Source organism: Tiliqua scincoides, chromosome 3 (assembly GCF_035046505.1).
Source record: "Tiliqua scincoides isolate rTilSci1 chromosome 3, rTilSci1.hap2, whole genome shotgun sequence".
Lineage (NCBI taxonomy): Eukaryota > Metazoa > Chordata > Lepidosauria > Squamata > Scincidae > Tiliqua > Tiliqua scincoides.
In genome coordinates, this window is record NC_089823.1 from 161,787,432 (window position 1) to 161,805,380 (window position 17,949).

Sequence of the window (17,949 nt, forward strand, 5' to 3'; positions counted from 1 at the left end):
AGCCCCCAACATACCCCTTGGGCTTTGTTCTTATGCTTCTCAGGTTAACAGGATGGAGGTGACTCTGTACTTATTTAAGCTGTCCAATCAGAAACTCTTGGGGACAGAATCTTCCAGAAGTGGGGCTGGATGCTAGCCCTCTCAGTTCTCCCCTCCCCACTGGAGGTCCACAGCTGCATTCCATCCTTGATGGCTGCCTTTCTGTTTGCATAGGTGCTACATTATTACCTCCCATTGAGTTGTTAATTACGTTGGCTGTTGTTAGTCACATCATTGCCTAGGAACTGCAAGCCACTTCTCTTACTGGTCTAGTTTGGTTCAGGTGCTGCATGCTACCAGGCCTGAACTGTACATACTCATGACAGGCTGTTCTTATGTTCTTCCTCCAAAATCATGCCCCTTCCTTCAAAAGATAGTGATTTAGAGCTCAATCCTATGCATGTCTATTCAGAAGTAAGTCCCCTTATAGTCAGTGGAGTTTACTCCCAGGAAAGTGTAGACAGGATTGTAGCCTTAGGTTGCAATCCTATCCATACTTTCCTAGGAATAAGTCTCATTGAACACAATGGGACTTACTTCTGAGTAGACATGCATAGGATAGGGCTGTAAGGCTGCAATCCTACACACTTCCCTGGGAGGAAACCCACTGAATTAGGTGAGGCTTACTTCTGAGTAGACATGCTGAGGCATGCACAGAAGAAAGACTATCACCAAAGGGAAGAAAGACCCCTGGCTGCCTCCCTCTGCCCCCCTCCCTTGACTGCAGCCCTCCTCACAGCCCCATCCCATGCATGTCTACTCAGAAGGAAGTCCCACTGGAGTCAATGGGGCTTACTCCCCGGAAAGTGTGGAGAGGACTGAGCCAAAAAACTAAAACTCAACAGAAAAGCTCTTGAGAGGCTCATTTTCAAGTCAGGGGGCATAAAATAGGCTGTCGCTGTTGCTGTGATTTAATCCGAAGGAGCAACTTGCAGCCAGAACAGCTTTTGACACCAGCCGAGCCTGCCCCAGTCACGCGCTCCCTGCAGCGGAGTTGTGGCAAGAGGGCTGCGTGGGCGGAGAAAACTACAACTCCCAGCATGCAGCGGACGCCGTTCTCTCTCCGGTCCGGCCTTTCATCACGCGGCTGCATCATGGCTGGGTTTGTGGACCTGAACCTTCCCTACCTGCCGGAGAAGGCGTCGCTGCAGAAGCTGGTGGAGTCCGCGGCTCACCGTCAGTAGAGAGCAGACCTCGCCAGGGAAGGGTAGTCTGGGGAGGGGGGTTGGAGCAGGGGCAGGTCCTCTGCTTCTCCCTAGGGCTTCCAGGCTTTATGTGTGTATAAAATACACACACGCACGCACACACACACACACAGTCTAGAAGTCACATAAATATATGATTTATTTATTTTCAGCCTAAGAAACAACAGGAAGACGAACACACACACACTTCAGCCTAAGAAACAGGAAGACGCGCACGCACGCACGCACGCACACACACACACACACAGCCTAAGAAGCAACAAAGACACACACACACACACCTTCAGCCTAAGAAACAACAGGGAGACTCGCACACACAGCTTAAGAAGCAACAAGGAGACACACACATACGCAATGTGTGTGTTTATATATACACACACAGTGTATACACACACACACATATGTCCCTTGTTTCTGTTAGGGGAAAAAAAGTCAAAGTGTTTTCCAATTTAAATAGTAAATAGAGAATCTTATTGGCTTCACTTGTGTTTTGGACAATACAAAAAATGTGTTTTGTGATGATGGTGGAGAGAATGGGGGGCAGGAAAAGTTTGTCTGTACCACTCATCAGTTTAGAAGTTCATGGAGTTGGGGATTGCTCCTAAAGTTGTGCTGCATACGGGCCAAGAGATTGAGCTGTTATATTAGGAACTCTGGTTCAGAACTCGCATCTGCCATAAAGTCACAATGATGACTCAGTCAAGGTGTTGTTTTCCCAGACCCTAATCTGTGATTCAGGGACAATCCTGGTCTACCCAACAGGATTGCTGAGTGAATGTTTATGAAGTGCATGAACACTTGAGCATGCTGCATAAACAAGAAGTGTGGCTGTTAGCCACACTTAGCCATAATTTCATTTCTTGTGCATGTCTAAGACGGGACACTATGGACCTGCTCAGAGCAACTCAGAGCCCAATCCTAAGGGCTCCCAGTGCTGACACTGAGCTTTGGTGCAGGTGCTATGAATGTGCCATGAAGTCAGCATTGAGCTCAGTGCTGGACAGGCACCTTCTGGAGCAAGGGAAGAGCTCCAGGTGGCGGTAAGGTCTTTTGGGGTGGGGGAGTAGGTGTTCCAGGGCAGAAGGAGGGTGAGCCAGGGGGAGGAACTGGGGCAGGAGGTGGGTGGGACCAGTGGAACCCTGCTCCGCTGTATCTGGCTGTAAAGCCCAACACAGAGGCTCTCAGGTCTGCACTGGCAAAATAGCTGGCACAGACTCAAGAACTCACATTGCAGACTCTGGAACGTCCCCTGAGGAGGCTTCTGGTGGTGCCACTGGATGCAGGGATAGCCGTTTTGACTCTGCTGCACCCATCAGCGCCACCAGGGATAGGATTGGATTGCCCATCTTTACACTGGTTTGTTTAAAAAGCTCAGTCGGGTCAGGGAGAGGTTCTTTATGTTGATGTCTAGGATGCTGGAACAAAGGGTAAAATGGTTCTGATTATGCCACTTCATTTAAGTGAAGAATGAATATGTGGTTGAAAGATTCCATAGATGTGCTGTATATGAAGGCCAGAAACAAATTGCTGCCAACTAGGAGCTTTCTCTCTGAAAAAGAACATTACTTCCCTTTGCTGAAACTGACTTGTAAAATTAGTTACAGGCAAATTCTTGACTTGCAAAAACAATTAATCCATTTGTCAAGAATATTTACACACCACCACTTCACAACAAAAATGGGTCAGAGTTTATTAACTGAGCAGTTCACATAGCTAAGCAATGGTTGGTTCCCTATCCTGAAAGTGCGTGTAATATGTTTTAAGGGTGCCAGTAATTCTGTTTCTATTTAGAACAATTGAAATTAAAATTTGTGGTCTCTTTGATCCAGAAGCTATCATACTTGGCAATACACTTGTCAACTTAAGTTTATTTTCATAAATAGTACAGGTACTTTTTTCTTTCTCTACTAGTTTGCTGCATCCAGAAATTGTATGTAGCAATTTAGACTAAGCATGAAAATACAAACTTCTTTCTAGCACACATAGAAAATTCCATGAGAATACCTCCCACAGAACTGCTCGACTGGACGAAAGATCCATCTTGTAAAGTATACTGTTTCCACCAGACATCTTGGGGACATTCACAGGCAGGGCAAAAAGGCACCCATCCTTGCTATATGTTCTCAGCATTTGGTACTCAGAAATAAACTGCTTCTGAACATGGAGTCTTCCATGCTACCAAGCACTCTTGTTTGATTTTTCTGTCTCTGTTATCCATTTAATTATACAGTATATATTTTTTAACTTTTCTAGTTGGCTATTCAACTGTAGCAATCAATTATGTTGTTGATTATGAAGAAAAGAAAAAGGTAAGACTTTTCTCTTAAAATGTTAATAGAGGGGATTGTACAGATTATTTGGGGGTGCAAAACTGCAATATGGGATTTGGAGGGGATTGTCTCATCAGTGATGATGTAATTTCTAGCCAATTGGTTCTTATAATTGCACTCAAAACCTTCACACTTATTTCATAGTAGTTCTGGTTGTGTCTCAGTCTGGGGATAGGGCATAAAGTAAGTTTCACATACCAGATGAAATCTGGGACTTTAAGAAAGTCTTGAAATACAGTTCATGCCTTTTCATCCACTGATTTGACTCACCACTGATATGGGGGTCAGCCTTTAAATGCCTTGTAACAAGAAAAAGTAAAGTGCCAAAATCCCATTTCCTACCTTAGTGCTGTTAAACTGCACTGGTTGCAAGCTTCTTAAAGGGGTTAAAGATTGCTTTAAAGACCCACTACTGGTTTCTTGCTCCTCCATTGCCACCACAGAATGCTTCAGGATAGAGCAAGAAACTTGGAAGTGGGCCTTTAAAGCTATTTTTTCCACTGATGTGGTATCCACTGACTTTTTTTTTTAGCCACTGAGGGTTCTGGAACAAAACCCTGGTGGAAAACAAGGCATGACCTATAGGTTGTTAGAGATGGAAGAGAAGATGAATAAGCGTACTTCAGCTATAAGTACAGTTCAGCCCAGTTGATTTTAGTAAGAGAAAGATAAGCACTTGCTCAGTTTTACCACTGAAGACATTTGGAGTTCAAGGTTCTTAACTTTGGTGAGTTTGTGTCCAATGCAGTGATATGTGCAGTGAGGATACGAGCAAGGCCTTAAAGACGTTTTCTCTGTATAAGCCACAGTTTTCCATAACATATTTATATAGTAACAATGTTTGGGAGGGGGAGACAGTTTAAGCACAGAGTGTCTTCACTTGGCAACAAAACTACCAGTAACTGACCATGCAAAGCTTGTAATTTAGGACTAAACCACTTTTTCTGGACATCCAGCTCTGTGTATAAAAAATATCGCTTTTAGCTTATTGTGGTTTTTACTTTGTGGTGCAGTTAAATATAGTGACTTTGGTTTTTTCTGCTGTGCTAAGTCTGCTAAACATGTTTGGGTGTTGTTGTTTTTTCTAGGAAATTGTCAAACCAATATGCCCCACAGAACTGTTTTCATCTTTGCCTGTGGTGCAGGTATGTGCAAATGTTGTTTTGTAATGATAACTTGTTGTGCAACACAGGCATCATTCTGTTGCCTGTGGTCCCTGTCTCACTTCCTTGAAAAAAGAGTTCCACTAAATTCCACAGAACGTCATTCCACTGGATTATTGCCTAGTCTCTTCCTGTGGCAAAATGAGATGTGAATTTCCTGAGGTGGTAGCGTAGACTGAACAAGGTTGGGATGGTATTTGTACTATTGCACCCCTCCCATGTGAAACTCTTGGTAAATTAAACCAAAAAATAAAAAGAAATATCCAAGAGTAAGGAGATGGAAGAGCCTGTATTCCTGCCAGCCAGGAATGCTGGTTGTTGACATTTGTTCTTTTAGCATGTGGCCCCTTTTAAAAATAAGGTGTTGACCAGGACCTCAGTGAATAACAGGTGGGCCAAGTCTCCCACTGCATAACTAAGAATGCAATGAAATGGAAACAGAAAATGTCATGTTGCTGATGGGAAAGATGTGGTCAAAGATCGATATGCTTTGAGGTCTTGCTGAGCTCTCTGGTTTTCTTTTGCCTCTTGCAAACTCCAGGTAGTTCTTGCATAACTTCTTCCTTATGGAAGCCTTTCATAACAGGCCTGTAGCTGCAAACAGGTACATGCTTTAACTCTTGCAATATACTCTTGCAATATAAATAGCCTTAGTAAATTGACTTCCTGGAGCCGGAAACATGTCCTTGAGATGTCAGGAACTCCATGTAAGGGCTGTTACATTGACTAGAAAGTGGGGGGGGGGGGTGTTAAAACCTTTTGCCTTATTGAAAATAGACCTCCATTGCCAACACCAGGGCCTCTGAGAGGAGTTTTATCGGGGGTACAAAGTATCTTTTGGGCCCTTTTGCAAAGAGGAAGGGGTGAAACAGAGTGGGGGAGGGTGGTGACAGGCAAGCAGTATAGGGGCAGAGAGGAGCTAAACAGGGGAGGGGGAGGGTAGAGACAGCTGGAAAAGTCTTTGGAGCCCAGGTCTACCAACCCAATGTAACATCAGTAGTGTCCCCAACATCCCCAGTCATGGTAGTGTCCCCAGCAGGCAACGAGTCTGAGTAGATAGGAAAGCATGAGATCTCAGAAAAATTTCTGCCCCCCCTTTTGGCCCTGGGCCCAGGTACAAATTACCCAATTTACCCCCCTCTCCTAGGCCCTGGCCAACACCTCTCATACATTAAATCATTTGCAACAATGTGCTTTGCTTCTGCCGTGAGAGAGAATTTGTGTGGGCACCAGTTTTGAATACAGTATCGCTCTTCATTTTTATTTTAATGATGAGTAGGAGGCCTGTTGCCTAGGTTTCTGCTCCACTTCTTTCCTCGCAGTCTCCTCTTTTTATTACAGGGGAAATCCAAGCCAATTAAGATTTTGTCGAGGCTAACGTTGGTGGTTTCTGATCCGTCGCACTGTAATATACTAGTAAGTTTATAAGGCAGTTTGCATACTGTTTTACCTCGCAGTGGAAGTAGTGGTCTTGGACCATTAGTGGTCTTAGATCATTAGTATCAAGGGTAGACCACAACTGAAGGACTCTTTCTGCAGGGCACTTTGCTGACCTGTAGAACTTTCTTCCAATAGAAGTAGAAATAATTATGTTAAGAACATCGTTTAGAAAAAGATGCCTGTATTTTGGGTGTGATATTCCTAAATTTCTAGCCTTCAGATAAGTCTACAAAAGTTACTAGCACGTATTTCTTTTTCTAATTCAGCTGTAAAACAAATAATTTATCCATTTGGAGGCAACTACTGGTCCCAAGAGTAGCTATTTTCAAGGGGTCCCTGTTCTGTTTTAAATTCTTGAAGCTGCTGCATCCAAGTCTGAAGAAAGAATAGTGGGTTGGATGTACTGGAAGACATTGGTTTGCAGAAGGTCTGGTATCTTGCTCATTCCTTTGCTTTTTAGGCAAATGGGCGGAAACTGAAGTATTCCATTGCATGAAGAAATATTCCATAGAGTTGTTCAGAAAAACTTGTTCCAAGTTTGAATTCTCAGTATCTCTTAAGAAATGGATTTTAAAGAACCTTAAAAGTGTAATAATTTATATGAGCTCTGGTAAAAATACCATAATTTATTTGAGGAGTGAGCAAATTATTTAATATACTGTGCTGTAATCAGTGAGGCAGTAGGCCCTGTGCAGGTACATTTTTTACAGATCTCTTAACAAGTTGTGAGACATGCTTAAAAGAGCTGGTAGAACTATTTTAGTGAAGTCTTCTGTGAAATTTCTATAATGAGGTTGTCATCCCCATCCAGATGAACTTTCCAGGAAGCTGGTAGTTGAGAAGAACCCTTGGATAGATAACCCATAACATGACTACCAGTTTTTTTCAAAATCCTGAGACTTTAAAGCCCATAGTCTGGAATCTTTGCACTTGATTAGTGGTATTTGAGTCAGCAGTTGTTCATTATATTTTCCATCCTTATCTGGTAATCGTGTTATGGGTTAGCTATCCAAGGGTTGTTCTCATCTGCCAGCTTCCTTGGAAAGTTCACCTGGATGGGGATGACATCAACCTCATTCTAGAAATTTCACAGAATCCTTCACTAAAATAGTTCTACCAGCTCTTTCACAACTTGTATCTTCTTTGTGAAGAACTGGAATCCTAAGAATTGTATTGATGGTCTTAGGACCCAATCCTATCCAGTTTTCCAGCCCTGGTGCATCCATGCCAGTGTGCTGCATCCTGTGGTGGTGGGGGCAGGCATGGAAGCCTCCTCAAGGTAAGGGAATATTTGTTCCCTAACCACAGAGCTGCATTGTACCTGTATCAGTACAGGAAATTTGAATAGTATTGGGCCCTGATACCCCACACAGCATTGTTTGAAAGGCTGGGTGTTTCTTATCATTACTTCAGTCCTGAATGGAGTGACCTGCAAATATTTCTTCAACACAGTTTAACTTTACCTCATAAAGTACAAAAATGACTTCTTCCTTTTATTTGGTTAATACGATAACTATCTTGTATAGTACATTTCCCCTAATGCAGTTTTATTTGTTTCCTTCCTGCACTAGAGAGCAACATCTACAAACATAAAATTTTATGACATCTTTGCGGTATTTCCCAAGAATGGGAAACTCTTTCATGTAAGTGTCCTTCTGCCTCCCCCGACACCACAAATGCATGTGAGTCAGTGTGAAATTTGAGATAGCCACTCAGTCTCCTTATTGACACTTGTAATATGATAGTACCAAATACCTGTTTTTGATCATTGTGCCTTGTCATTCCACTGCTCAAGTATTTTTGTCCATTAAGATTGTCCTAAGTAGGGTGACTTCCCCCCTCATTTCAAATTAATGGCTTAATATTGAAATATTTCTGCATAAAAGAGAACAATGAGTTGTGGATTTGAAGATTAGATTGTGAGAGAGAATATTTCAGAATAATTATTTTAAAAGGCCTGTTGGTGATATAACATTTCTAAGGGTGGAAATTTAGATTATTAAGATATAAAATTGTAAGTAATTAGAATATTTGACTTCGCTCGTGCTATACTATTAGAGGGTTTCTTTGTATTTATCTATTTTTCAATGTTTTCCTTTTTATTTTATTGTGTTTTTTCTGTCTTTTTCTTTATTATAATAAAAAAAATTGTTAAAAAATAAAAAGAATGGCATAATAGGAATCCCGGTTGATTCCCTTCAATGTGGTGCAACCCTTCTATGATGCATGGAGAATTGTGGGCTAGGATAGCATCTTGCTAAGAGCATCAGCGGTGAATCAGGGAGTACTGTATCTGGTTCAAAGCTCACATCATCTGTGATTGCCTTAGCCAGGTTGCTGTTTTTGGAGCTTCAGGTTTCCATTTGTAATGTTGGGATAATATGCTTACCTTGTAGGGCTGGTGTAAAGATCACTGAGTATGAATGCTTAGAACATTTCATATGGCAACTATTCATTAAAATGGTTGGCAAATAGAATTCAAAGGTGGCTCCTGTTCTTCCTAGCTCTGAAAGAATTTTAGATACATACTTTCTAAATGGAAAATGACAGTATATTAATAATATACTGTGAGTATTAATATCTTTATTTTAAAAAAGAGAACTGTGGAGAGATGCTCAGGAAATGTAATTAACTGATTGCTTTTGTTTGTCCTTTTGAGTAGTATTTGTGGATGGATCACATGCCAGTATCCACTAGATGGAGCTGTTGCCACTATTAAGTGAAGCTGCTCTCTGAGAAGACTATACACCGGATTCTTTTATTGTCCTCTTGCCAAGGCCTTTTTATTAGCATCTAGCATTCTGAACTTCTGTGTGATACTGGAAAATCACAAGCTATTTTTTCAGAGTGGAGTTGATCTTGCAAATAATCCTTCAACATTTCTAAGAAATCTTTCTCTTTTGGCTTTTCCATAGCTAAGGCAAATTTTAGATCCCACTTGATGGTGAGAATAATTCCACTGTAGAGATTTCAAAACCGGAATTCCTTACTAGCTGCCCCTGATTAGGAATACAAGCTCCATATCTGATGTCTCTGATTCAAAAATGTCAGTTCAGTGCCTTGTTGTAAAATGTGGATGATACTGTCCTGCTTTATAGAGCAGTGCTTCCTAAACTCCTGGAAGGGAGTTGGGAGCACTGTAAATATGTGTGGGGAGAGGGAGAGGGCTCCCTGTAGCCCCCTGGAAGTTGGCATCTCCTTAGGTAAGGGGGGGAACCCCTCCTCCCCAGCAACAGCGCGATCCTAGGAATCACATTGCTGCCTTCCCCCCCACCTCTTAAGGGGCCAGAGCTAAGTGCTTCCTAGGCTGGTGGGTCATGACCCACCAGTTCGGGAACCACTGTTATAGAGAATTGTAGTAAGGAACCACTGAGATAATGATGTAAAACACATGGTGGGGGGAAACCTTGCATAAATACTAAAGTGTAGTATTATGAGGAAGGAAGGGACGTTTTCCAAATTTTCTGGAATTGGATTGGAATTGGAAACTCAGGTATTTGTTTTGCTTTTGTCTTTCTGTTTCTGGCAGAGTTTCAGTACAATCCTGAGCATGTCTACTCGGAAATGAGCCCCATTGTGTTCAGTGGGACTTACTCTCAAGAAAGTATGCATTGGGTTGCAGCCTTCCTGTCCACGGTTGCAGAGCTTGATGGGGGAATTCTTGTAAATCAGTCCTAATTCCTCCATCACAGGTGTTTGAAAGCCCCTCATCATCTGACTCTGAAACTCTCTTCCTTCCCAGAGTTATCTGAGGTACTTGCAGTCTGCTCTGGTTTCACATGTGTGTGGCCTTTGTATTTGTGAGATTTAGCACTTTGATGCAGTTTAGGTAACACCTTCCTACTCTGAGCCCACAAAGCAGGAAGCTGTATTGCTGCTTGGTGCTTGGAGGAATGCGCTACATCTGTGGCTAAGGCAACAATACTTCAGGCAACTGCTAGCTCTTTAGAGTGGTAGTCAGCCCTTGGACACTGAAAGTCCTGCCAGCAGTGATTGCTTCTCTGTATCATGAGTCCTGCAGCAAAACCTGTGGGCCTGTATTTAATCAATGAACTTATGAAGCTGACTTGCTGAGTCAGGGCAGTGGCCCCTCTTGTTCAAACTGGCAGCTGCACACCAGGGTTTCAGACGGGACTTTCCCAGCTCTCCTGGGAGATATCAGAAAAGATGAAGTTTTGTCATGTCTGCAAAAGGTAGTCTTACTGTGCGCCATTAAAAAGAAACACATGCACAACACGCTATCTGCTTTCAAATTTGTCACACAGGTGGCCTGCACAACCTTGGATGTTGATCTTGTATGCATCAATGTGACAGAAAAGCTGCCATTCTACATCAAGAGACCCTCTGTTAATGTGGTAAGAATGCCTGATAATCTTGTACACTACCTATCCTGACTTTTTTCCCCTCTTCCTCTGTTTTATATTGTTCTTTTCTAAGGACTTTGTTAGGCCTTTTTTTAACACTTAAAGTCTTTCTATATTATGCTCACCTTGAACAGTTCCCCTTCCCTCACTGGTATGAAAATGTGCCAGAAACATACCCTGTTTTTCTGCATCCTTGATTTGATTACGAATGAGTAAGCCTGAGCAGGGAGCTTGCTTTGCTAGGTTATTAAGACATTTCATGATACTGGCTCTCCTTCCTGTGGAGAAAAGTGGCCTGAGTGTGGGAGTCCATAATCAGGCTTTAAAAACCGAACATCTCCTCCCCTTGCTTGCAGGCTGATTGGCACGGAGCATAGCAGCCTGGCTTTAGGCCTGTCCATGCTGCGGTGTGCCTTTGCCCCACACAAGCATACTCCTCATTGCTTGGCATAACCTGATCCCAAGTTTGAAAGTCTCTCTCTCTCTCGCACACAGAGTGCCGTGCCATGTAGATTAATTCATTCACCATAGCCTGCTCACTTTTGATAAAGCCCTCATCTACTGCCAGGGAAGTGATTCTATCATGCTGTATAAGAAGTAGGCAGGAGCTGGAGGCCATGAGATGGAATCTGTTTCTTTCCAGAATCCCAATTCTCTTTGCATGCTGCAGTTTAAAAATTATCATGATCTGCATATCTGAGAAATTGGAAGTTGCTGCAAGAGAACATCCTAAACTTTGGAAATGCACTTGTATTAATGTGGAAGGCAGTCTTCTTTGGGGGGTGAAAGAGGGGTTCTGTTTGAGAAAAATAGTTAATTTGTCCCATTGGTTGTTTCTATGTAGCAGAAGAGGCAAGAAAAGCAAATGCCTTGGTAATAGACAGGCAATCGTGAAACTTGACTGTGTCACTGTCTTCAGCTTATACTTATTTTCCTTTCATGTCAAGGCGATGGATCGAGGCATATACTTTGAACTTGTTTATGTACCTGCCATCAAAGACTCCACAATGAGAAGATACACAATTTCAAATGCACTCAGCCTAATGCAGATCTGCCGAGGAAAGGTGAGGTTAGAAACAAAAGAATTTGTCCTACTTCTTCTGACAACAAAGTTAACAGGATTTTAATGAAGATGGAAATTTTTTTTTCTAACAGATTCTGAGTCTGCACCTGAATGCTGTATAATTCTAGAGGAGGTCAGGCTGAACCTGCATCAAGGCTGGAGGGCTGTGTGCAGTTGACTCTCCTTTCAAAGAGGTGATTGATGCTGCCACTTTTGGCAGCACTTTTGCCACTTCTGGCAGCACTGTTCTCCTGTTTAGAGGAAGGGAAGAAGAACCTGGATCAGCCCTCCTCCTCTCTGCAGAAAAGAAAAAATGTGATCCACACACTCTGAAGGGACAATACCAGCCATTCAGTGGCCAAGAGCACATGTAATGCAGCTTTTATTGCAATTGCAGCCTTTAGCACCTGTAGATCTCATTCAGTTGTTCAGCCTGGACATGGACGCCTGTTTCTAAGCATGAATTGCCCTTTGATGGATTGGAGCAGAAGGTCAGGCTTTTAGCAAACTATAAAACCGAAAGGGAACATTTGAAACTCCCATATGGGGCCACACAGTGGCATAGTCTACTTCCCCTGTTCATCTCAGATGGATTCAGATGGAAAGTTCTGACCTTCTACTCTGTTTCCATTGCCAGCAATGCATATGGTTAGAGTCATGGACTTACAATGGGGAGACCCAGGTTCAAAGCCTCACTTGGCCACAAAGCTTACCAGGTGACCATGGACAGTCACTCTCAGCCTAACCTATTTTGTAGGGGTGGTTGTGAGGATAAAATGGGGTGAGAGGAATCGTGTGCTACCTTGAACTTCTTGGAGGAAGGGTTGAAAAACTGTAGCAGTAATAGAAAATGTATTCATTCTGTAACATGTCTAACCCACTTTTCCTATCCCAATGGGAAAGTCCAGGGCGGCTTATATGGAGATGAAAATGACAGAATTGTAAAACCACAGCAAGCCATAAATGCCATTGACTTGCTGCTTTACCTAAGATTCTGCCAATGGTGTTGGAATTGAATGGTAATAAAAAGCCCTTTTCTCGCAGCAGCTTTTTGTGAATGGATATAGTGGGGCACTTTTCCATGGCTGGATCATCTCTCTAGTGCAGTGGTTCTCAAACTCTTCCACCCCAGGACCCACCTTCATATTTAAATTAAGATATGCAAGTCCTCTTAATTTGCATAATGCATACAAGCGATAGAATTCATCTTTTTGGGGTCACATAATTTTTAGTCTGCACCACCCTGATTGTAATCACCCTACCTTCTTGAGTGATGACTCATCCTTACATCCATGATGGTGGAATGTTGGGAGGATTACTTGATACAATTGAATTATTTCCTTCCCTTATCCTTCCTGGTGGACACACAGTTCCTACCACCTCTACACCTCCACCTGCAAGTTGCATCAGTTGCATCTAGGAAAGAGGCAGCACCTTCCACATGCAAAGTGATCTGCCCAATTAAGTGTCCAAATGCAAGATATGAAGAAGCCTACTCCGACAGAAGGAGCTGGTGCCCGTTTGAGGGTGCATGGGCCCCTGGATCGGGGGCATTGTATTTGGAAGAGGAATGAAACTATATACGCCATTGCCATTCATATTTTTAAAAAAAGGTTTTGTGTTGCCTACAACCAATAATTTTGTTTTGCTTTCTAGAACATAATTCTATCCAGTGCTGCAGAAAAGGTAAATTGAGTGTGGGTGTAATTTTAATTATGTGCTGCTTAACAGAAGTTTGAAATGCCTGTATCATTTAAATTATTCCTTTATATTTTATATTTATATTTTGTTAAAAAAATAGTGTCGGCATGTATATGTCTCCCTGTAAATTTCATTCAGATTTGGAGGCGGAAGAAGAAAGGTGTGATATTTTGGCATTGTGATATTGCAGCTATCATGCAATTCCCTGTATCAGTGGATTTTAACCTTTTGCAAGTCATGGATATTGTTGAAAATCTGATGATAGCTATCAACTGTTTCTATGTTCAAAAAAATGCCCAGAAATACACTTGTGTAACACACAATCTTTTGTGCCTTGTTTGTAAACTGCCTGAAGCCCATCCGTAGGCCTCGGATTAAGAAGTCCTGCCCTAGATTATACGTTATTTTTATCAAGCATCTAAATTTATTGTGGTTTTCTTGTCTGCTTTAGTCTTTACAGCTACGAGGTCCTTATGATGTGGCTAACCTGTATCCTTTGCAAGTATGCTTAACAGGATGTTTAAAACATCACTGTCTTTAGGGGTGTAACTTTATTCTAGCCTGAGGAAACTTTTGGCATAAGAATTAGTAAGCCAAAAGTGTGTTTGGTTGGAAAGGGAGCCTCAAACAGAGCCTATTGATGGGAGTGTCTGTGTTCTGCTGATACAATACATGATGCTAGATGGCAATGGAACCAGGAAGCAGATAAAATGGATTGGAGGAGAGGAACAGAGTGATAAGAGGAGATGAATTGGCAATGAGGGACAAAGCAAGGGCTGATGGGAGACCTGGGGTAGGGGAAGGAGCTTGCCTCTTTCTCAGGTTTAGTGTTCCGTGCCCTGCGCTGTAAAAGCTCTTGCTGATTTACTAGAAATGGATCCTTTCAGCTGTGTACCCACTTTGTGTGTGAGGCTCCTTAACAACACTGGCAGCGGATGGCTGTTTGGCTTGTCCGAAAGCAACGCCAAGGCAGCTGTTTCAACCAATGGCAGAGCAGTCGTGCTTCATGGAGGTAAAGTGCAACTATGCTCAGTCTTTTGGACTCCAATGTAGTTCTTCATGAAGGCTGTAAAAATGGGCACAGCACAAACTTGGTGGCACCTCTCCCTTATTAGGGAAGAGCTTCGTGGATTAGAGCCCTTTAAGGAATTACTTGAAGCTTTATATAGAAGTAATTGTGGGTGAGAACAGTTCCTCCTGTTTTTTTCTGTCTGTTTGCCCAGCCTTCATTCAGGCAGAAGGAGCTGGCCTGTTCTTAGACTGTTGATGAGTTTTGTGGTGATACCTGTGAGATGGTAACTTCCAAGTGAAAAGTTTATTCTTCGTGTTGCTTGGGCATTGTCTGAGAAGGTGACATACTGTATGTTGTCTGAAGCACCATCACAAATGAGACAGGCTGGTTCAGACAATGGCTGCACCTCCAACAAATTGCAGCAGAAGTATTTCTCCGTGCCAAAATGCTCAGGAAGATGCACTCCTTTAAATATGAAAAATCTCCAAACCTTGCCTCCAAGAAACTTCTCACCACCCCTTCTTACGGTGCCCTTGCTTGTTAATGCCTACGTATAACTCGATATATCTTGAATTAAGATAGAGCATGAATCAAAAACTGTCTGAAAGCATGTGTTAAGCTGAAAATAATAAGCATAATATTTTGAATAAAAGTACAGGTGGTATACTCAAAATCTGCTGCAGCCAAATTAAGTTGATTTTGGTTTTGAAAAAAAGTTTGGATGCTATAGTATTTTTCCATGATTTCTGGATGCCCTTTGTGTTTGTAACTTTTCTATATGTAAAATTATGTGTGCATTTTGATGTAGAAAACATACTAGAACTGACTTTTCCGGGGGGGGGGGCGGGGAATCAAGTGCAAGGCTTATGTCCATCCATGGCTTATTTTGGTCGGTTACATAGTTGGATTACATGTTCCTATGAATGTCCCTTTGTGTTTAGATCATTATTTTGTGGCACTAATTGGACTTGCTTAGGTATTTGAAACATGTCAAAGTACATTCTAAGCAAATATTTAATAGTGGCTATCAAAACTTAAATCCAGAGTAATTGGAAACTGCAATTTATTTCAAACAGGCAGAAAGAGTTTACCCCATTCCTGCAGTAATGTGCCCTTCTTGCACCAAAAGGTTTACATCTTCCTGAGCATTTTCATATTTTGTTGCCATTTGTTTGAGGTTAGACCCCCTTCTGCACAGAGTCCTTGATTGACTTACAGAACTGGGAAAGCCCGCTGTACTGCTACGGTGCTCAGTAGTTGTAATGCCATAGTTGACTATGACTGAAATGTGTGCAGGGGAGTCAGTTTCCCTACCCATGTTCCATATTTTGCCACTTTCAATCCACAGGGTAGCTTTGAGTAGAGCTGTAATGCTGGACTTGGCAATGCAAGTCATAACAGCATCATCCTTGGACTAGATGCAGCACTGACACAATGGTGCCATTGTGTGGGGCCATAAGTGAATGGCAGAGCACATGCTTGGTCCCAGGTTTCATCCCTGTCATTTCCAAGCAGTGCCAGGAAAGACCCCCATCTGAAACCCTGGGGAACTGTTGCAAGTCACTGTAGGCACAACCAAGTGAGTGGACTCAGTGGCCAGACTGTATAAGAAAGCATTGTGTGTTTTCTAGTAATTGCATTGCAGATCAGTCATGCCTTGGTCTAGAGGAGACAGTATTTTCAAGCATGACAGCTTGTAGGATTCAAGCCTTAAATGTTATCTCTCCCTCTCTCCAAATACAGAAGCTAGAAAAACTGCCTCGGGTGTAGTGTATACAAAGAAGAAACCTCGTCCCCCAGAAGAAGACGACTCTAAACCAGTCAGCAAAAAAGCCAAAACAGCATTGTGACAAATTGGTTCTATGCCACCCACCAACCTAAAAAGTCCATGCTGCCATATTTGAATGACTGGATAGAAATAGTTTTTCATTTAAAGACTCAGGAACATTCATGGTGCTTAAGCATAAATATGATTATGTGGAGTGTCTGACTCAGGACATTGAAGGCTTGGTAAAATTGTGACTTTTTGGAGGAGATCCTGCTACTTAACTGCCCCATAGAGAATGGCAACATAAAGACTTCTTGCAGTGGAAGACCGTTTGTCTAGCTGTCCATTTGACACATCTTCAGAATGCTTCTAGGAATGGGAACTCCACAGGTGTAATTCTAACTCAGACTGCTTAATTGTACGGACATATATTAATCATGTGATCAAGGGATGAGACATTTCTGAGGATAGAACTGCAGTACTGCAGTGATATTTTGAAGGTTGCAAGTAACAGCAGAGCCATGTGCCTCACACCACCTGTGGCTGTGTGAAGATTCTGCAGTCTTGGCAATGGAAGTCCTGTATACAGGTCTCCAGCATCTCCGTACCCATAGCTATAGTAGGGGCTGTTGATCATCTGGAGTGATCACTTCCCTTTCTACCAGAGCCTGTTACCAATAAATTATCTCATTAGATCCATCAAAGACTTGCTTCAAAAATGAAATTCAAACATCAGAGTTGCAACACCTATGCCCATGATCTCTCATTGTTCTGCAGTAGCATCTGAACAGCCATGTGCTAGAAGCAGTGAAAACATGCCTCCTTTGTTTAGTTTTATGTATATGCTTTTGGATGAGGCAGACATACCAAGAAGTCTGAAAGAGGAAGGGATGCACATGAGTGTTTGGAGGAGGGATGGTGGCAGGTAGGCACTGAGGATTTTGATTTTCAAATAGTAGAGCCAGCATGCCTTTGGAGGAACAAGTGAAATAAACCTGATCTAGATGTTTCTGCCTCTTGGTATGTCTGTTCTGCTTTGTGACTTCCTCTGTTTGGGCATTATTCTACCTTTCTGCAGATTGTAATTCGCTCCTTCACTTTCTGTGAAACAGGTTTGGGAAGCCTCTGCAGCTTACTTTTTTTTAATGTTAAACAGAGCTAGGCAAGAAGACAAAGATACATCATTGTATCTTCACTCTCATTTAATTTTTGCAAACAGCAGCCATGCAGTGGAGATTGGGACTGGGGGGGGGGGGTCACGGACTAGAGATGCAAGAGCAAATCTTCATTGTCTCACCTAGTTTGACCCTGAGAGAAAGTGGGGGAGGTGATTTTATGCTGAGGCAGAATCTGTGGTAGATGCTTCCAGCTGGGCTCCAAGTCCAACAGTATAATCAACCGGGAAATCAACTTCTAGCACTTGGGCCATGCTGCTGCCACATTGATTTTGACCCTGATGGCAAGCTAGCAAGGAATGAGTAAGGATTTGGCACTTTGGTCATGTTGTGTCCTAAACTTGTTACTATGTCCTAAACCCAGTAACTTGTAACTATTCATAGGGATATAGCTGCCATTTGTAGCCTGTAACCCTGAAACCAGCATGAATAGGGAAGCTAAATGTCAGCAAAGAATGCCAGCAAAAACTGGCTTGAGATTTGCCTGTATGCCCGCAAGGCATTTCAGATGTATTTTGTCTTGGTTGGAGTGATGTGGCTTGGCTGAGCTTTTCAAATAAAATTTAAAACTCATAGAGGTTTAATTCTCAACATTTTTTCTTGCACATTCTGTCTTATCAATTACAAATGTAAATATTGTTTATGGGTGGTAATTGATGGCTCTGGTTTGGACTATGGGTTTTCTTAGT

General features: G+C 42.3%; 1 protein-coding gene across 1 annotated transcript; it reads left to right on the forward strand.

The window, feature by feature from the left end:
- The first annotated feature begins 1,116 nt into the window (after positions 1–1,116).
- On the forward strand, positions 1,117–17,833 carry RPP30 (ribonuclease P/MRP subunit p30). Its single transcript, XM_066620388.1, has 11 exons — positions 1,117–1,215; positions 3,498–3,553; positions 4,663–4,719; positions 6,079–6,153; positions 7,749–7,820; positions 10,443–10,532; positions 11,489–11,605; positions 13,261–13,290; positions 13,757–13,794; positions 14,238–14,317; positions 16,061–17,833. The coding sequence occupies exons 1-11, from the start codon at positions 1,134–1,136 to the stop codon at positions 16,165–16,167; spliced, it is 804 nt and encodes a 267-aa protein (XP_066476485.1). The 5' UTR covers positions 1,117–1,133; the 3' UTR covers positions 16,168–17,833.
- Positions 17,834–17,949: the final 116 nt, after the last annotated feature.

Coding starts and splice junctions, on each gene's coding strand:
- RPP30 (XM_066620388.1), top strand. CDS start 1,134: ATGGCTGGGTTTGTGGACCTGAACCTTCCCTACCTGCCGGAGAAGGCG. Junction 4,720..6,078: donor CATCTTTGCCTGTGGTGCAG/GTATGTGCAAAT, acceptor TTTTTATTACAG/GGGAAATCCAAGCCAATTAA. Junction 11,606..13,260: donor TGCAGATCTGCCGAGGAAAG/GTGAGGTTAGAA, acceptor TTTGCTTTCTAG/AACATAATTCTATCCAGTGC.